Source organism: Rhinatrema bivittatum, chromosome 2 (assembly GCF_901001135.1).
Source record: "Rhinatrema bivittatum chromosome 2, aRhiBiv1.1, whole genome shotgun sequence".
In the NCBI taxonomy this organism is placed as follows: domain Eukaryota; kingdom Metazoa; phylum Chordata; class Amphibia; order Gymnophiona; family Rhinatrematidae; genus Rhinatrema; species Rhinatrema bivittatum.
In genome coordinates, this window is record NC_042616.1 from 778,679,693 (window position 1) to 778,701,221 (window position 21,529).

General features: G+C 43.3%; 1 protein-coding gene across 1 annotated transcript in view; it reads left to right on the forward strand.

The window, feature by feature from the left end:
• The window catches only part of TG (thyroglobulin), a 422,996-nt gene that overhangs the window by 229,274 nt on the left and 172,193 nt on the right, over window positions 1-21,529 (forward strand). Inside the window, exons 38-42 of the mRNA XM_029587208.1 lie at window positions 5,333-5,497; window positions 16,212-16,431; window positions 17,687-17,780; window positions 19,858-20,017; window positions 21,037-21,230. Coding sequence (XP_029443068.1) covers window positions 5,333-5,497; window positions 16,212-16,431; window positions 17,687-17,780; window positions 19,858-20,017; window positions 21,037-21,230 — 833 coding nt within the window. The remainder of the gene's footprint in view (window positions 1-5,332; window positions 5,498-16,211; window positions 16,432-17,686; window positions 17,781-19,857; window positions 20,018-21,036; window positions 21,231-21,529) is intronic.

The window sequence follows — 21,529 nt, forward strand, 5'->3', positions numbered from 1 at the left end:
GTTTGCTTTTTTGATCGCCACAGAACACTGAACCGACGTTTTCCATGTGTTATTCACTATGATGCCTAGATCTTTTTCCTGGGTTGTAGCTCCTAAAATAGATCCTAACATTGTGTAACTACAGCAAGGGTTATTTTTCCCTATATGCAACACCTTGCACTTGTCCACGTTAAATTTTATCTGCCATTTGGATGCCCAATCTTCCAGTCTCACAAGGTCCTCCTGCAATTCATCACAACCCACTTGAGATTTTACTACTCTGCATAATTTTGTGTCAGCCGCAAATCTGATCACCTCACTAGTCATATCCCTTTTCAGATCATTTATAAATATATTAAAACGCACTGGTCCAAGAACAAATCCCTGAGGCACTCCAATGTTTACCTTTTTTCACTGTCAAAACAGACAATTTAATCCTACTCTCTGTTGCTGTCTTTTAACCAGTTTGTAATCCACGAAAGGACATCGCTTCCTATCCCATGACTTTTTAGTTTTCTTAGAAGCCTTTCATGTGGTACTTTGTCGAACACCTTCTGAAAATCCAAATATACCACATGTACCAGTTCACATTTGTTCACATGTTTGTTCACCACTTCAAAAAAATGTAAGAGATTTGTGAGGCAAGACTTCCCTTGGGTAAATCCATGCTGGTTGTGTTTCATTAAACCATTTCTACCTAAATGTTTTGTGATTTTATTCTTTATAACAGTTTTAATGATTTTTCCTGGCACTGAAGTCAGATTCGTCTATAGCTTCCCAGATCACCCCTGGAGCTCTTTTTAAAAACAGGGCTACATTGGCCATCTTCCAATCTTCAGATATAACGGATGATTTTAATGATAGGTTAAAAAAATATTTATTTATTTATTTAATTTATTTAACATTTTATAGACCGACATTCGTTGGGAACATCATATCGGTTTACATGGAACATTAATTGAAATAGGTCTGAAATTTCATTTTTTAGTTCTTTCAGAAGCCTGGGGTGTATACCATCCGGTCCAGGTGATTTACTACAATTTGTCAATCAGGCCTACCACAACTTCCAGGTTCACAGTGATTTGGTGGTTCAGTTCATCTGAATCATCACCTTTGAAAACTGTCTCCAGTTTGGGTATCTCCCCAACATCCTGTTCAGTAAACTTCAAAGCAAAGAAATCATTTAATCTTTCCACAATGGTCTTATCTTCCCTAAGTTCCCCTTTAACTTCTTGATCATCTAACTATCCAGCCAACTCCCTCACAGGCTTTCTGCTTTGGATATATTTTAAAATGTTTTTATTGTGAGTTTTTGCCTCTACAGCCAACATTTTTTCAATTTCTCTCTTAGCCTGTCTTATCAATTTCTTCAATTTAATTTGACAATTTTTAAGCGCCAAACCATTTTTATGATGCTTATATATCCAGGGATACAAGAACACTTAGATTTTGTAGAAAGCATAATTTTTTATTGATCAGTATAAGTTTTCTTGGGAGATGCTGAATGCCCTTTCTCTGACAAACTGACCAGCATCTCATTGTATACATGAATTGATCCTTCTTTTATACAATATAGTACTAGGTTAGAAAATTCTAGAAGTGCGTGACTACCCAGAGAATAATTTACATAGGTTGTCATGTCAACAGCATGATAAGATTATCCCTTAGCTAACCCTATTTCTCCAAGGTGGGGCCCATTTATCATCACTCTTTAGATAGTCCTTTGTTCTGTTAGAACCTTGCTGGTCAGGGTAATTATCATATCTTAGGCTGTATTTACAGATGCCCCTGAGAAAGAGTGCCTCTATAGTATCAGTATAGCCTGAAGCTCCAACCGTTGCCTTCTGCTTTTTGTGACCCTATGATTAGGCATCATGATGTGGCGCCAGCTTCAACTGCTTGTCCAGTGTCCTGGGAATTCCTGCAGGTCAGGCTCAATAAGTCATTTGAAGTTCATACAGCCAAGACAGGCTAAGATATCAGAGGATTCTGGGTCAGTTGCCTTTCTCCATGTTGGTTCTCCAGCTCAGGCACATACATCATAATGCTTATGCTTTTTCCTATTTTCTTCCCATTACCTCCAAACGCTAACAATTTACCTCTATTCTAAATAGGCATTCCAGGGGGAAGGAGTTGGGGTGGAACCTGGATTTGCGCAAACACTTTCAATTTTCAAAAGTACAGGGGTAATTTTCAAAAGGATTTACACTTGTAAATTCATTATACATCAGTAAGTGGGCTTTTGAAAATTGCTACAATATATATCATCAATAAGTTTTACACTTGTAAGTACACTTGAAGAGGATAACATTTAAAGAACTGCACATGAGCTCATATACTTGCGTACAGTGCTGTGCAGATTGACCCTAGTATTTTATAACCCATGCGAATCATATGCAACAAGTTATAAAATATACGTAAATCTACCCTGCAACTTTCACGCGTATGTGTAGATACATACAAATATAGAATTAACTTAGCTGGATAAGTTTCAAAGCTGCGCTATTTGGGCCGGAATTTAAAACATACTCGTGCTGCCTACATGTGTGTGCGCTACCCAGAACATGCACATGTACACCCAATTTTATACATGCATGTGCATAAAATCCGGGGTCGGTGCACGCAAGGGGGTGCACAATTGTGCACTTTGCGTGCGCCGAGCCTTATCCGAGCCCCACTGGCTTCCCCTGTTTCCTCCCAGGCCGCTCCGATTATAAAATCGGGTGTACATGTGCGCTCACCAGGTAGGGTAAATCTGCACGGCAATGTACGTATGTATATGAGCTCACATGCAGTTCTTTAAATGTTATCCTCTTCAAATGTACTTACAAGTGTAAAACTTATTGATGATATATATTGTAGCAATTTTCAAAAGCCCACTTACTGATGTATAGTGAATTTACAAGTGTAAATCCTTTTGAAATTGGAGCGGCCTTGGAGGGAACTTTCTTACCCCCCCCCACCCGACCTTCCCTTCTCTTCCCCTACCTCCCCCGCTCTTTCCCCCCTACCTTTGTTGCTTTCTTTTCTTTGTTTTAAAACTTACTTCAGCCCTGGGGCTGAATTAAGTTGCGCACGCCAGCCAACTGCCGGGTCACGATCCCTGGCCCAGCAGCCGTGCAGAGGTCTCTGGCCATGCTCCCGCCCCGCCCCCGGACCGCCCCCGGACCGCCCCACCCCACCCCTGCCCTGCCCCTGGACCGCCCCTTTTGTAAAGCCCTGGGGCTTTCACGTGTCCCGGGGCTTTACGCATGCCACTGGGCCTTTTGAAAATAGGCACAGCGCGCATAACCTTTTGAAAATCCGGCCCTTTATCTGGCTAATTAAGATAACTCGCTAAGTCTCAAAAAGTGCTACTTATCCCAATAAGTACCACTTTTTAGACTTATCTGGCTAAGTTGTGACATATAGCAGCCACCAGTTAGCCATATAAGTTGGAACTTATCCGGCTGAGTGCTGCTGATGGAAAAAATGCACATGTTTTTCCTCTCTATTTTAATATTATGCACGCAGATAATTGAAATGTAAAATTAAGCAGGAATTACCCAGATCAGTCCCTATTTACTCGTGCCACTAGGCAAATATTCTAACACAGGTGTATTCAAGGAAATTGACAGCTTTACCAATTAGTTCACCATTTTGTCCAGGTCTTCTCCAGGTCATTGAGACCCTAATGGTTGTTGAGGCTGAACACCCCCAGTTTTTCCAGACCTTCCACCCAACCAATAATACAGGATAAACTCGTTTGATATCAATTATGCAAGATAATTAGCAGGTGTAAAATAACACGTATGTTGCCAAATCTACGCACGTAAATGCCTTTTAAAATTGCAACTTACGTGCATATATGTTGGCCTGCCCTGGAACGCCCTTAGAACGCTCCTTTTTTACACACATGTATTTGCACATGAGCCTTTATTTGCACGTGTATATTTGATGAATATAAAATGGTATACATGCGAGTACATGTCATCTATGCGTATATGCATGCAATCTTCTGAAAATTTTCCTGTAAGCACATAACTGGGCTTTTGAAAATTACTATAATAGTATTTTACATTTACACACCTAACTCCTAACACGTGTCTAAATCCACATGTACAATCTCTGCGCCGGATTTTAAATGCCCTGCGCGCGTAAATCCTGCCGGATTTATACGCGCAGAGCCCTCGCACGCCGGCACGCTTATTTTGCATAGGCCACCGGCACACGCACAGCCCCGGGACGTGCGTAAGTCCCGGGGCTTCATAAAAGGGGCGGGGAGGGGGCATGTCCGAGGGTGTGTCCGGGGTCAGGGGCGGGACCGGGGCGTGGCGCCAGCCCGGGGGCATGGTCGAGGCCTCTGGACCAGCCCCCGGGTCGGGTGATGGCGTGCCAGCAGCCCGCTGGCGCGCGCAGATTTACATCTGCTTTCAGCAGGCGTAAATCTGCCAACAAAAGGTAGGGGGGGGTTAGATAGGGCCAGGGGGGTGGGTTACGTAGCGGAAGGGAGGGGAAGGTGCGGGGGGGGTGGAAAGAAAGTTCCCTCCGAGGCCGCTCCAATTTCGGAGCGGCCTCGGAGGGAACAGGTAGCGCGCGCTGCACTCGGCGCGCGCAGGTTGCACAAATGTGCACCCCCTTGCGCACGCCGACCCCGGATTTTAGAAGATACGCGCGGCTACACGCGTATCTTCTAAAATCCAGCGTATTTTTGTTCGCGCCTGGTGCGCGAACAAAAGTACGCGCTCGCACAAAATTATAAAATCTACCCCGTAGTGCGAGTAATTCTGCTCACACCTGTGAATTTTCAAAGCAGATTTATGCACATAAACCCACCTTGAAAATTCTGGCTGAATTCTACAGGCAAAGAGTAACCCACAGGCTTTAGCTTATACGAACTGTCTGAAGATTACCCTTAAAATGAGGTTGTGATGAATTTATAAAGGGAAAGGGAATGGAACAGAGCAATCCATAAGATCGTCATTCAACTGTGCTGCCCATATGGGGCAGGTGTTGCCAAGATTAGCAGCAGATCCTTGGAAATGCGTTGGCGGGCCCTTCCAAAATCTGTGCATCCAATGGATTTACCACGAAACTGCTGCAAATCACAACCGATCTCCCTAAGATGCATGGAAAAAGAATCCAACAGAGAGGTCCTGAAGATTCCAGCGAGATCTGCTAATATTTTTTTCAAATTTAAACCGGGCTGAAATTTACCTTGGTCCACCACAGACTGAGTGGTTTCTTGAATCCCTGCTAGCTACGGGGAAAGGGCGGCGAGCACAAGGCCTCACCCCATTTCATTATATTTGTCAAAGCACATCCTCAGTCTTCTTGTGGTGCTACCCAGTCACCATTTTGCTTTCTTCCTCAGTGTGCTTGAAGAATCTCTCCTGTGCAGTGACCACGCTTGAACCTCGACCACTGGCGTTCAGATGTGTTTTCTACCCTGATACACAAAGCTGCACACATGGCCTAGAAGGCCATCACTGTCAACTCCTACTTAAGGAGAAAGCTGCCTACATCTACAGCAGGCGAGGTAAGTGACTATCAATAACCTCAGGGCTAGGGAAAGCCTTTCATTTGCAGCTTTCGTAGAATCGTAAACTACGTTGGTAGAAAAGCAAACTAGATCCTACAAAATCAAAGATAATATTTTAATAAATACAAAGATAAAATTAAAGGTAAACACCACAGACGGAATGGGAGGTGTTATCAATAAATGTACATAAAAATATTCTGGTCTACTGTTACTGTTGAAGTAGTTTCTTTTATGCCAAAATACTTCTTAAAATTGTATAGTGCCAACAAATGGTAACTTTTATACTGCAGCTTGTATTCAATAGGAAGAACCGATCAAGTTCACTTATGCTGCCCAAAGAAATCTTTTCAAAGTTTTCGGAAAAACATTCTCTGAGATACTTCAAGGGACCTACGTTTACTGGGCTGTTAAGTGGAGTTAGCCTTGTTAACAAGGCCATGCTAAAAGTATCAATGATGTGTTAAATTTTGCATGGTTTCATATGCCAAACAGGTGAATGCTACAAAAGTGCACTCATTACCCATTAAAGCGGTATTCAGCGAGGTGCAGTAAATTTAGCACAGACATGTCACCCAGGTGTGAAGAGTAGCGGGTATGTGAGCCCCTCTTGCTGTAACGTAGTTGAAGCAGCCTCAAAGGTGAGCCTACACCAGCAGCTGGCAAATTGTGCCCTGGAGCAGGACTGTCTGGAGTTTCTCCTTTACCAACTGCCTCCCCCGCAGTTGAGCCCTAGGGTTCTGGGGGCCGGCAGGACTTAGGCGGTCCCTAGAGTGGTGAATAGAGCAAGAGACCAATGGCACGCTGGGCTCAGGGCAGGCAGCAGACTAAAGAGTCGGAGACAGGCCAAGGTCAGAGTAGGCAGGTAGCAAGAATGGTCAGGTCCAGGGAAGGGGGTCATATCCAGGCAGCAGGCAATTGTGATCAGGTACAAGCAAGAGGTCAGGCCAAGGGTGGACAAAGCCACATGGAAACGCTGGACAAGCAAGGCTGCAATGCAGGAACACAAGGCAACACACACTGCAAGGCAGAAGACCCATTGCTGAGGTGAGGCAGGGAGCTCTGGGGAGCCCTTATATAGAGTAGAACTGCTAATGTCATCCTAGGGCACCACAGGATATTTCCTGCCATGGGCCATATAATAAAAGGCGCATGGGATCTGAGCCACCAGCAGGGCTGGGGTCTGCATGGCCCAAACGGCATTGGAGGTGAGTACAGTGGCTCATAGGACCAACTTGTGAGCTACGAATGTTGACACCAATTAGATCTACCACCACGTAGTATCCTAGGCCTCTCCCATAACACCCCCGTACCCTGCAACATCAACCATTCATCTTGGATGTAACGATGGGGGTCATAACTCATCTTGGATGAAGTAGGAAGAGAGGCGTGAGGACTCTTCCACCAGGCTAACTGGTTAGTGTGAGATCTTCCCCCAGATTTTTGGCTAATAAGTGCAGGGAAGATGTAGTAAGTTAAAAATAGACATGATTGCGCATGTCCAAGGGTCCACACACACTTCAGGGCAACTCTTTGAGCTCATGTTCTGCATATCATTAGCTTAGTACATCCAAGTGCTACCTTCGGGTAAAGTGCATACAACAATGAATTGCACATAAATTTACTTTTTAGTAAAAAGGCTTCAAAGTATGCATCTAAAAAGGTCTGAAGCAGATCCCCCAAAAAAACATGAATATGAGTCAATATTTGGCCAGCCTTTAAGAGCATGAAATGTGCCATATTCATCTATAGAACAATATCTGCCTGACAAAGTGTTGTTGGTGCATTACAGAGTGTGCTCAGTATTCTGACCCAGTGCCCTTATCTGTTCTGATAAACAGATAAGGGCCGGATAACTCTCATTCTAATCTGTTTTTATAAGCAGCGGGTACCCTAACATTTATTAAACATTTCAGCTTCCATTCTGCAAAAATTCCTGAGCTGCATGAATAGCTATCTGGAGAAATTTTCCCTATGGCATTTTTTTCATTTGTGATAATAATGGACCTGATTTTCAAAAGCATTTACACATTTAAAACCGGGTTTTACACATGTAAATGCACTTTAGCTATATAAGTAAGCTTTTGAAAATTGCTACAATATATGCCATTGAATTGTTCATAGGTTTTACCCACATCAATGCCTGGATTTTAAAAGCCCTACACACGTAAATCCACTGGATTTACACGTGTAGGTGGCCTTACACGCGCCCGGCCTCTATTAAAAAGGCCCGGCCATGTGCATAAAGCCCCGGGACGCGCGTTAAGTCCTAGAGCTGAAGAAAAGGGGCGGGGCCGGGTGGTCCATTTGCTGCTGTGCCGGAGGATCACTTGCCAGCAGGGTGCCGGCATGCAACCTGCCCCTGCCCCGAGGCAGGCACAAGAGGTAAGATAACTTTTTTGGGGGGGTTAGGATAGGGCTAGGGGGTGGGAAGGTTATGGGAAGGGGTAGGAAGGATAGATTAGGGGATAGGGAAGTTCCCTCCCAGGTCGATCCTAAATTGGAGTGGCCTGGGAGGGAACGGGCGAAGGCCGCGGGCCTCAGCGCACGCAAGTTGCACTAATGTGCACCCCCTTGTGCGCACCGAGCGCATGTTATAAAATCGGGCGTCCATGTGTGCGCGCCGGGTAGCGCGAGCACATGGACACACGCGTGCAGGTCTTAAAATCTACCCTTAAGTGCACTTATGCGTGTAAATGGCTTTTGAAAATTGCTATGATAGTATGGTAAATTTACATGTGTAACTCCTTTGAAAATTTGTCTAAGTATTCTGGCTTGTTTAGGGGATTGTTTTGCGCTGTCTAGCAGATACTCCTCTGCTTAATCTTATGCACACCTCCAAATTTTGCAGAATGCAAGACTTTGTATTTATTTAGCATTTACTAAAGAGTTAAAGGCACTGCATCTTCTTTTCATTTTCAGCTCTTAAACTTGCCATCATGCTCTCTGTTTCTTTCTAAGCTGAAAAAGAGATCTAGTTAACATGGATGAATAATTTCACAAAAGAAATCATCTTTAGCTGACTTCTTACATATTCCCTTGAGTAATGGAGAATTTCATTAAATCTGAAAAAAAAAGTTAGACATATTGGGCTAAATTTTCAAAGACAAACGTTGTGTGTCTAACTGGGACTTTAGACACGTGTGTTCACCTAAAAACAGGGCAAACTAGCAGTCAGTATTCTAAAACGCCATCTGAAAATTAGATTGGATGCCTAAAGGAGGTGAATAGACATCTAATTAGCCTGTGCCAAGGGCCAAACGATTAAGACATCTAAGTTTCAAAGAAATTACACACATAAAAGTAGTATATATCATAGCAATTTTCAAAAGCTCACATGCATAAAGTATTTTGAATTTTCAGAGGAGTTATATGCATAAATATACCAATTTTCAAAAATCAATTTTCGCGTGTAAAACATTATGAAAATTATCTCCATTAAAATTAGTTCTGTGCATCCAATTGCAAAACTGCATCTTCTATTCACTAAAATGTTAGCACTTTTAATAGGTCGACATGCTTATGTTTTTAGTTTGTCTATCTGTGACACCTAATGTCACAAATGGGTACTAGTAATGCAGTCATACAAACTATAAACAAAAATGGTGGGATTGCTGGGGGAAACTGAAGACCATAGCCAGAGTGAACCAGTGGAGCTGATCCTGCTGAGCTGCCAAAGATAAGAGACCATAGACAGAGTCATCCCATTCAATCCATCCTGCCAGGTGAACAAAGAGAGCAAACAACCTCCATTTTGGACTCTCCTACATTCATGGGTTTCTCACCCCCTCTTTCTGAAGTGCTGTTGTGTCTCTCAGGCTCCTCTGGAATAGTACATCTCTACTTGCTGTCAGGCGCACGTCAACAGTCATACTCTCAGTGTTATGACATGCAGCTTGCGGGAAGGCCCCGTGAGGCATCTCACCCTTGACACTGCTTCAATCCACACGCGGCAGGAGCACCATTCCAGCTTACCAGGGCTGTGCCGCATCGTGCTGATGTGGTGTCCAGGCCTTGCCTTGCTCCTTCTCTTCCCAGACCTCACTCTGGGTACATGACTATGTTTAAAGGGCCCAGGGAGGGAAGCCCGAATCCGGGGTCTTCCAATGACATCACCCTTTCATACTACTTAAAGCAGCCTCAGACTGTCAATGGCACCTCAGCAACATGTCTTCTGTCTTGCAGTGCATGTTGCCCAGTATTCCTAGTTCCACTATCCTGTGTTCCTGTTTCTTCATCCAGCCTTGTCTTCCAGCCTTGCCTTGTCTTCCATCCTTGCTTCATCTAGCCTTGCATTGTCCAGCCTTGCATTGACCAGCTTTGCCTTGTCCAGCCTTCCTTGTCCAGCCTTGCCTTGTCCTGCCCATCTCTTCCAGTGTCTTTGTCCACCCTTGGCCTCTCTTTATCTTGACCTCTTGCTTTGACCTGACCATGATTGCTTGCCCATGGACCTGACCTCTTGCTAAGACCTGACCTCTTGTCTGGATCTGACTATTCTTGTTAGCTGCCTGCCCTGGCCTTGCCTGTCTCTGACTCCATTAATCTGCTGCCTGCCCTGACCCTGGCATACTTTTGGATTGTCTTTCTCTTCACTGCCTTAGGGACCCACCTAAGACCTGCCAGCCACCAGAACCCTAGATGGGCAGGACAAGGCAAGGCAGTAGATGTGGCTGATATAGGTGAAGTTCCAGTCCATCCCATTTCAGGGTGCATTTGCCAGCTGCTGGCGTAGGCCTCGTAGGTCCACCTACGAGGCTGCATCAACTACGCCACAGCACAAAGGCCTCACATCCCCGCCACCCTTCACACTCAGATCACGTGTTCCTTCTAGTAAACAGAGGAGACTGAGACTGAAAGAAGTGGTAGCCCTTTACCCAGACTGCAGAAATACTGGGAGTTGGGTGGGGGAGAGAGTAAGGAGGTAGAGGAAGAAAAGGGAGAGAAGAAAGGCAGACATTTTTTTCAAAAGCAAAGAAAAATTGTCAAAATAAAAAAAAAAGTTAAAAAGCATATCCTAGAAGTCTAGATTTGCATGGTCAGTTGGTCACAGCAAACAGCTCCTCTCTTTCTACAGCCCCCATAAAACATGCTCTTTTGATGTTGCCATGTAATTCTAGACTTGATTGGGTTTGTTCTTTTTTTACATCTACCTCAAGCTGTCAAACTATGAGTAGCTGAACTTGTTGCTCTGAAAATGTACCAAACAATTGGACATCTCTGCTGCAGTTTTAGTTGATCTTACGTGCAACATTATCATATTGATGAAGCTGATGACTATTGGCTATGGGTTGCAGCAAATGGATGCTAATATGGTTAGATCAATATTAGATTACTGTACCAAGAGCAGAAGTGCAGTGGAGCATTAACGTATTGACATGCTCTAGAAACAGCCATTTACACACAGATCAGTATCAAGATCATGTGTTCTAGTATTTGTACATATCAGGCCAGTGTTTTGAGGGTTGATTTAGCATTTGTATTGTTTTCATAGTTTAATGATTGGATTATGTATGTTTTGTATGAAAAGTGGTTGACAGGGACTCAGTTAGCCATCATTTGGAAGGTATCTTGCAGCAAAAATATATAAATACCTCCAAAAATCAGGATCTAGAAGTATTACGCTTCTCCTAAATGCTCTTTTTTTCTTTAAAATGTGAGTTGATTGGTCTTTCAACTTCTAAACACAATGGAAAATGACTCCAGACATGGATATATGAATTTTCTTTTAGTTTTCACTTTATGGGGCCACTTCACCAAGAAGATAATTTTCAGAGGAGTTATGCTCACAAATGTAAAACACTGTTGTAGCAATTTTCAAAAGCCCATTTATGCTCTTAAAGGTGAATTTTAAAAGCTGGATGCACACCAGAATCGGGGAAAAGTGCACGCATGAAGGACATGCCTGCATGTGCCAGATTTTCAAAGCCGCCTACATGCACATGAACCCTTCAATATGCGAATATTTCATTCCGATTTAAAAAGGGGCTTGGTGTGGGCCTGGTTTGGGAGGGGCATGGATGTTCTGAGGTAGAGCCAAGAGTTGTGTGCGCAAATATTTACACATCTGTGTTCACCCAGGTCCAATGCCATGGCAGAGGTGTAACTTAAAACCCCCCCCCCCCCCCAAAATAAACAGCCATTTCTGAAGGATTTAAAGGATCTGGGGTAACTGGTGGGACCACACATTATTAAGCCAGGGGGGGTTGGAGGACCTAACTCTACACTGGGCGAACTGGTGGATGAACTGCTGAAACTGGTCATGGCATGGACGTGCACTGGTTATACAATTCCCCAGTTGTGCAGCTCAGACCAGATGTGTGCGGCTGAGCACGCCCAATTGCAAAATAGGGCGCACATATACGAGTGCCCAGGCTATTTGATAACATATGCCCATATGTGCGCATATGTTATAAAAAAAAAGCTACGTCCATGGGCGCACACCGACGCACATGCATCAATGTTCACCCGTGCCCCTTTGAAAGTTACTATCCCAATGGCATATATTGTAGCAATTTTCAGAGCCCACTTACACATGTAAAGTGCATTTGCACATGTAAATCTTTTCGAGAATTACCCTCTATGCTTCTTTTTCCCCATTCTGTGTGCATGGAAAAAGACCTTGATGAATTGAGACATAAATATGAAACTTTATCCTTAGTGACTGATGTTTTTCAATCTCCATGAAGTGGCATAGTTCCCCTTTAGAACCCATTTCAGAACAACATTTTACAGCTTTCTTTCTATACCATGCATGACAATCTGGGTGTGTGTACCATGCCTGTCATTCTCTTCATCCCAGCTACAACTTTATGGTACACCTGAAATCCTTAAAATATTGACCTGTCAGGTTATGGCTTTGCTCCTCCCTCCGCCTTTCTTACAAGCTTTCCCATTGCTTCTGTTTCTCACATGTTGAAAATTACCTCGGAGTGGCTGGGGTGTCCCAGCGGCGGCAGCGTCGTCTCAGCATATCGTGGCCTGACCAGCTCCTGCTCCTTGTGCCAGCAGAGGCTGGCTCGGATTCAGGGGCTAGTGTCGGGGGAGGGGGGGGGGGCCTGGTAGGGGTTGCATGCAAAACGGGCTAGAACAAGATGCTGGACTGCATAGGGAAAAGAATAGCCAGTAAGAGAAAAAAAAGAGGTGAAGGTGCCCTTGTACAGGTCCTTGGAGAAGCCTCACCTGGAGTACTGCGCTCAGTACTGGTGCCCGTATCTCTAAAAGGATAGAGACAGGATGGAGGGGGTCCAAAGAAGAGCGACCAAAATGGTGAGGGGTCTGTATCAGAAGACCTATGAGGAGAGGCTGGAGGATCTGAATATGAACACCCTGGAAGAGAGGAGGTGCAGGGGAGATATGATACAGACCTTCAGGTACCTGAAAGGTTTTACTGATGCACAATCATCCAACCTTTTCCATTGGAAAGATATCAATAGAACTAGGGGTCTTGAAATAAAACTCCAGGGAGGACGACTCAGAACCAATGTCAGGAAACATTTCTTCACGGAGAGGGTGGTGGATGCCTGGAATGCACTACCAGAGGAAGTGGTGAAGACGAAAACAGTGAAGGAATTCAAAGGGGCATGGGGTCAACACTGTGGATCCCTAAAGGCTAGAGGATGAAATAATGAAAAGAGTGCATGGGGGTAACTGGGGGTAACTTGCTGGTGTGGCAGTTGCTACCCTTAACAAATAAGCCTTGATACTGTCAATGCAACTCCAGCATTGCTCTCTGCTTCAGTGGCAGTGGAAATAGGGGAATTGGATTCAGACAGCAAGCAACGAGGCCCCCAACTTTTATGGTTTGGGGAACAAATTGCTGATGTGGCTTTTACTACCCTTAATCACTAAGCCTGATACTTTTGATGCGGCTCCATCATTGCTCTCTGCTGCCACGGCAGGGGTTAGGGAGAATTGGATTCGAACAGCATCCGAGGACCCTGACTTTTATGGTCTGAGAAACTGATAAGCATGGGGGTAACCTGCCCAGTGCAGCGGATACTGGCATGAGCTTGCTGGGCAGACTGGGTGGATCATTTGGTCCTTTTCTGCCATCATTTCTGTGTTTCTTAGTTTATAAAATACGGGATTTACTAAAGTTGTCAACAAAGCAAAAACAAACAGCTGTATAAAATAAATAGGCTGGAATTGGTTTGAAACTTCCAGCTGTGGGTTTTTGTTTTTTTTAAATTTTTGCAGAGTTGGCTTCAAAGTTCCTCTTAGCTCCACAGCTGGGCCCAGACTGGGGAAACGAATGGGGAAGTCATTTCCTGTAGAGCAGCCTTAGGGTCTTATGGGCTAATATCTTGCAAAAAGAAAAAAATAAATCCTTCAAAAACTCTTTATGTTTTAAATATATGAATGTTAGTGGCTTTAGCACAAAGTAAAATAACTTTAAAATTTGCTCAAGTCATCACAAAATTAGGAGCACGCATTCGTGCAGTAGGCATATTTTAAATCATATGTGGGCAAATGCAGGCATGATTGAAAATTCCAGAGTATGTGCACTTGTGCGCCCTTGCACACGTGTATGGGTGCCTGTGTGCTCATTTTAAAGTTACTGTCTCAATGTATTTCCAACTAGTTTATGAGAGCTACTCTCCTTTCATCAGGTCCTGACATTATGGACCTAATGCTTCAGAAGGAACTGTACCTACAGCTCATAGTGCAATCTACTCTTTTATGAGCTTTGTGCATTGAAGTCATATCCCATGCCATGAGGGCTTTGACAGGTCAATGAGGGCATCTTTCTGGTTCCACGAATCTACTGTTTGTTGAGTACAATTAAGCAAAGAGCAGAAGTTACACATATTTCATGTTCTATTCACCACATGAGGTCATACTTGTATCATTTAGTTTATCACCAGTATCATTAACATATATGCATGCATTTACATAATGGTATTGCAAATTTAGAAACTCAGAAAGGATGGCAGAAAAGAACCAAATGGTCCATCCAGTCTGTCCAGTAAGCTTATGCTAGTGTCTGCCGCGCCGTGCAAGTTACCCCAATGCTTATCAGTTTCCCAAACTGTAAACGTCAGGACCGTCGTTGGTTTCTGTCTGAATCCAATTCCCTGTTATCCAGAGAGCAATGATGGAGATGCGTTAACATAGGCTTATTGGTTAACACTCACAACATGAGTGTTAACCAATATTCATGAGCAGCCCTGAATTTGTCAATAGGCATCCATTATGCCTATGCCTAGGGCTGCAAACATTTAGAGGTGGCAGGCTGGCTAAGATTTGATGCCTTCCATGTCTACTGAATCATATTCAGCAGAGAGCAGCCCTCTGCTACCTTGTAACAGCCCCTTACATGACGTGGGGGAAGAGGGGGGAGTGTAAGCCCCAAAATTGCCTAGGGACTGTAAAATCCTAAATCCATATCTGACGGATCCCAACCACGTGAAATGTAATCCACCTATTGTTTCTCATTCCGCTTGTTTTCCTCATGGAAAATCTTTTTTTGCATCTGGTTTTTATTTTTTTTGTGGGAGGGAATGAGTTTAAATACGGCAACTTCTTTTTCGAGAATTCATCATTCTGTTGTCTTGTGCATGAAGCACTTTTCCTCTGAAAGATTTTGTTGGGGGCCACTGTGCTCACTGAGATGAAGACTGCATTCCCTTTTTACCTGCAGGCCCTGCACCAATTTTCTGTGTCAGCACTCAAGTATGTTCATTTTAAATATTGCTGCGGCCACAAAGTCTAGAAAGGGCACCATCTTCCTGGGCAGGAGGAATTTTTGCAGGAAAAGCACACCTGACGATTTGAAAATGCAACTTACACCTGTATTTTTCCTCCTCCAACCTAAACGCACCACCTGGCACACCTCCTCTTAATATGGCTATAAGTACGCACGTTGTAAAACATATTTTACTCGCATAAATCGCTTGGAATATTGACCTCCCTAATGTTTTAGCCAATAAGTATTCCTGACGTAACCCCTGTTCACCAGCTAGTGCTTAGGGAGGGGGAGAAAGATAAAATCATTCAAGGCCCTTGGCCCGTTAGAAGGTCTTCTGGCTCCTTCCAGTAAAAATGCCACACTGCGTATGCACCCTGCACTCCTGCCAGCTTCCACGAACTTTGAAGGTCTAAGGGAGGCGTTCTTCCTCCTATTGTTACCACTGCTCTTCTCATGCGTGCCGTCCTCATGCTAGTGACGGGTCGATTAGCTGAATTCAACGTCCTTATTTATTTTCGCGCAAACACATACACAATATCATAATCATCTCATCAGCAAGAGAGAGACGTTTGGTAAATTTGTCAAGTCCAGAAAAGCAGGGCCCTGGAAAGGTGGTAAATTAATCTCTGTATTAATCGCCATCCAACCAGTCAGTTGCTCTCACTTGCTAGTGTACAACCAATGGTACTCACTGCAAAAAAGGTTTAGTGCAAACTTCTAAATAAGGAAAGATCTGGATGAATTGACTGGCATAACATCCCTGGAACTCACACTCAGGATCTGTGAAGACTCTGCCTTCCATTTACAGAGGCGATAAAAGCCCCATTTGTCCTTGTCACTGGAGATCATGTTGGATTTGTTTACTGGGAAAACAGAGTCAAGGTTTCTCAGTCATGATCCTGAATGAAAAGAAATATATAATGTCTTCCATTTTCATATTTACTGTATAGGTGAATTTTAATACCTGTAATAACTGTTATGTCACGAAATTGCAAATATTTGCTCTTGAATGTTCTTTTCAAACAGATCTGTCTTCATTAGCCGCTGATCGCAGTTTGACATCGGTGTACATTCCGTCCCACGGAAATCTCTTCGGCAGATCCCAAGCAGTTCGGCTTGGTGTGGACTGGAAGAGCGTCAATCAGTTCTATGGTATTCCTTACGCTGCATCGCCCACTGGGAAGGGCCGCTTTCGTGCCCCGGAGCCTTTTAATTGGACAGGTTCATGGAATGCCACCACATCCCGGTAATGGAGGATAATGTTTGATAATTCATACCCGTGCCTTTCATGGCCAGAGGTTGGACAAAACCAAGTGCTAGGAATTGATGTGTGCACTGCAGAATCTTAGCAGCCACATACTTTAAATGGAAAGCCGACCTAAAAGAGTGGTTCTCCAGAGCAGAATATCCACAATAAATATCAGGAGTATATTTACCTGCAGTTGGTCTAATGACTTGGTTATTTGTTTATCCTGAACACCAGACTAATTTATAGGTTTCTAGGACTGGGTTTGAGAACCACTTACCTATAACAAGGTGATGTTTCTATGAATTATTATTGATTTTGTTTTAGAAGCATCATCCATCCCAACAGGCTCTTACAGGTAGTAAGCAGGATCCTGATGGATGCAGGCATATTTACCCACGGTATTTAGTCTCCTTGCTCTTCTGGCTCATGCACGGCATCTTTTCTGAAACTCCTAACTTAGTTGTTTCACTGGCAGTGGTGATGTTTTGCTTGTAAGGCATTTCAGCACTTCCATTTGTCTTAGGCTGGAAAAACCCTGATTCTCTTCATACAGTCATTCATAGTAACATCATCATAAATGAATGGATGATTGTTTTTACAGACATTACCCTGCTTTCCAAAGGAAAAGAGAGCTTATGAATTAGCTCTGTCTCTGTCTGCATCCCCTTAATAATTTTGTGTTTGCTGCCATGTCCACACCAAATTTTCATCACGTGTCAGGGAGGATGTGAGTATTCTGATGGGGGGGGGGGGGGATTTTTTTTTTTTTCCAGATCCGTGCAAGTGTGAAGACTATGGACCTGCACATGTGTGTGCCAGTCACGGAATGCAGGCCCCTTTAGTTCCTGTTTACTTTTAAGATAATGTTATGACCAACACTCATTTGCTCATCATTTAGTCTGTTGCAGCCCCATGTGGCTGTCGTCTCTGCTTTTTCCAACCACATTTCAAAGAACCCTTCCAGAGTCCCCATGCGAGCAGTGTGTAAGCAGGTACTTGAAAAACCAGTCTAGATATTTTCCGTGCAACCTAGAGCCAGGTAGACATTCTGATGGAGATGCAGAGTGTGCCACCAGTGAAGCAGGGGTGCCAAACTGCCATCCTCGAGGGCTACAAGCCAGTGTCCCTAATGAATAAGCATGCAATTTTCTGCATGCAGTGGCAGCGGTTTGACACCCTTACAACGGAGGAGATGGAATGTCCTTTGTTCACAGCCTGCAGAAAATAAACCCCCCCGTCCATACTGTTGCAGGGCCAGCTGCTGGCAGCCAGGAGATGGAAAGGCTCAGTACTCCACAGTCAGCGAAGACTGCTTATATCTGAATGTGTTTGTCCCCAAAAGCGTTGTAAGTATCAAGTTCAGGAAGTTTAAGCCTGTTTTCCAAAGTTAAAGTGACTTGCATCTTTTTTTTGTTTCAAAAAGGATAATACCACAATTTGCACCAAAAATACTATCTTCAAAACACATAATAAGATAGGCAGCTGCTGCCAGTAGACGTATTATTCGTTTATTATTGAACCCTGGATTCTCTCTCTGCTTCTTTTGGCCATTTCTTTTTGATGCACAGACTATGTTGTCATTTTTCCACCCACTGTAGATTCGGGTGTAGATTGAAACACTAAAGTATGATATTACATAGTTTTAGAAATGAATGTGCATTACGTGAAATACTTTAGCCATGGTGTTGTTGAAACATATAAAACATAATAAAATTGCTATTTTTATATCCTTCAAAATGAGATAAACAGGATGGAGTCAATCCGGGAGGTGGCTACTAAAATGGTCAGTGGTCTTCATTGCAAAGCTCATGGGGACAGACTTAAAGATCTAATTTTGCATAGGCAGAGGAGAGAGGGGAGATTGTGATAGAGACATTTAAATGCCTCTGAGGTTTCTAAGCACTGGAGGTGTGAGCCTCTTTCAACAGAAAGGAGACTCTGGAGTGAGGGCTCACAGGATGAGGGTGAAAGGTGGTAGACTCTGGAATAATGAAAGGAAGTATTTCTTTTTAGAAAGCATGAGACAAGCATAGGGGATCTCTGAGGGAGTGCTAGGGATTGCAGAGCTGAGCAGTTGTGTGGATGAGCAGACCAGACAGACCATGTGCTCTTTTTCTGGCATTATATTTCTATATCTTGGCAGAATTCTTCATTTAATGACATGCAAATACTGCATGCGATCTACGCATGCAATTCATTATTATTAGTCAAATCTATGTTTTGCTAAATCTCTTGTTAGTGTTTAATGAATTTGTCACATTTGACACTTGCGAGTAATAAAACCATCAATCCTGTTGGCATTAATTGAAAAGACAGGCTGAAAAATCCAAATTATTGTGATTATATAAGATTTACTTTTGCATAAGCCTTCAGTTACCACATCTCCCTGTCTAGCTCACATAAGAGGAGATGAGGCAGAAAGAGGAAACATGGTGGCTGTGTTCAAGGCCACGTCCTTTGCTCCTGTTCCAAGATAGAAAATTTGAATATCAAGAGGAATCGATGTATTCTGGGAGATGAGATTAAAGATGGGGAGGGATTGTATTCCCTGTGGAGAAAGAAGACTAGGACAGAAAATAGTTGCAAAATAACCTGCAAATCTAAGGAGGGTAAAACATAGAAGAATCATAGCACTGCCCTTTCAAAAATAGAACTGCCCAAAGCGAACACAGACCACAGCATTTTTTGGATTTTTTCCTGATAAAATTCTGGATAATATATTAATATAGCTTTTTAAATATCTTCTGTGGACCCTGCCAACATTTAACTTCAACCCCCTCTGCCCTCGGCCTTTTACAACTAATGTCATCCCAACCTAGTGTCTCCTTAGGGCCACCTTTCCTAAAAATGTGACATGCGTTAACCAACACTGGCTAGCACGTGTTATCTCGTTAATCTCAGCGGGATCTGTTTACTAAACAGCGTGCATTAATGTATTTTAGAGAATATATCCCTTATTTAGTAACTTGCCTGGTGAGCAGCAGTTCCTTATAGATTCCCATCCATCTGACCACGTCCTTTTTCAAGGCTCGATAACTAACTTCTGCCCTTGTCCAAAAAGGCAATATCTAGATTTTCAGAGAACTCACAAAAGTGGGGTTGCAGGCATGAAAGCAAAAGTCAGGTTTGCTTAGAAGTTGACACATACCCACCGTTGCCTAGGCTTAAAAATGACCGTTTATATTTTGCTCTTTTTTTTATTTCAAACACAATTGATCGGGAGAACCAGTAAAGCACTGCAGATGCCCTGACAAGAAAACAAGAGCTGATATATATATCATGTTTAGAGGAATATAAAGACATTTGCGATCACCCTGATGCCATACAAAAAGTGCTAATATAAAACAGCAATTAGAAGACCAGATGTTGTGCCCTGATGCTGCTGTTTGGCACTGTATATTTAACATTTTCTTACCTTTACAGGGTAGGAATTCAGCGGTTCTCCTGTTCTTTCACAACAGTCCTAGTGACTACAGCGTGGCAGGACAGACCTTCATAGATGGGTCCTACTTAGCTGCCATTGGCAATATCATTGTAGTAACTGCGGGTTACAGAGTTGGAGTCTTTGGTTTCCTTGGCATTGGTGAGTCTGACTTATATCACTGCCTGCTTGTTAATGCTACTCTGAGAGAATGTATTTTTCTGGGATTTTATCCAAGGTAGTTTTTTATTTTATCGCCAACTGCTAATTCTAGAAAATTACTCTAATCAGGAATATTTTGTTTATGACACTGTATAGAGAGTGTATCAAGCTAGGTAGAGAGTGCATTTTACAAATAATCTCCTCTTGTACCTTTCATCGATTCAAATGACAGAAAATGTTAAGTGCTGTCAACCTTGTTGTTCATACCTCTGACTGTGTATGTAAAAACCACTCCCCCAAACCTACCTCACCTTGAAACCCCACACTGAGTTAAAAGTACCCTCTCTTACAGTGGTATAAATAGAGAGTGACATATTGATTTCTCTCTCTCTTCGCCTTAATGCCCCCCCCCCTCCCCCCGCGGTGCATTAATCAGTATGTGAAGCAAAAGATAGTGCAGGTGAGATAAATTTATCACACCTTGCAGACATTGCCTGTGTGATACAGGATCAGGGAAATTAGCCTAAGCTCGCCCCTTTTTTATCGCAGGCACTATTTTCGCTATATTTATAGTATTTTGATAAATCCAGGGGCAAGTGAGTAGTTTTGTTAGAGGATGCACCTGTGTGACCAATTTACGAACAATAACTCTACGTATGTGCCCAATGGGAAACCAAGAGAAGAGAGAAAACAATATGAAATGTACAGGCTACTTTTTTATATTCACACATCCAGCACTTTTATTTGATCTAAAGTACACGGCACTGCATAGATGTGTTATACATACTTTATGGACAAAACTTCATGCTTTGCTGTCAGCTGTTGAGAATGCCTAGCAATCCCTGGCAGTTTTAGAAAGGTGCTGTTTGTCACTTTGGCCTAGATTGCAAAGCATTCCGATACTTTTCCATTGATATCAACAGAGCTAATGTCACACTATTCTGAACTTTGTTTTTTGAAGGGTGGACTCTTGCTTTAATATTTCCTTGATGCTAACATTATTTTCATTCTTCCTGTAGGCTCTAGTGTGGCAAGTGGAAACTGGGGCCTTCTGGATCAGGTGGCTGCCCTGACGTGGGTCCAGAGAAACATTGCTAGCTTTGGAGGAGACTCGTCTCGAGTTTCCATAGCTGCAGAGCGGAGTGGGGCAGACATTGCTAGCATCCATCTCCTGGCAGCTGACGCAAGCCTATTCCAGCGAGCAGTTTTGATGGTAAGTTTGCACCCCCTTTCACATCTTATTGGCTGAAGACTCTTCTAAAGTGCTGTGAATTTCTAACTGTAAATTTCTTGCCGATGATCTTAACCCTTTGGTGTGTGTTGGGCTTTTACCCTTTTTACTCCAAGGCAAACCCGTAGCTAGGGATCTGCACTTGTGTGGACTATTATCCTGCTTGTCCTTAAAAAAAAAAAAGCACAGTTGCGCACGTGTTACAGGTAATTCTCTGAGAACAGCAGGATACCAGTCCTCACAAACCACTCACCCGCTTCTACCCAAGCGTAACATCCGAC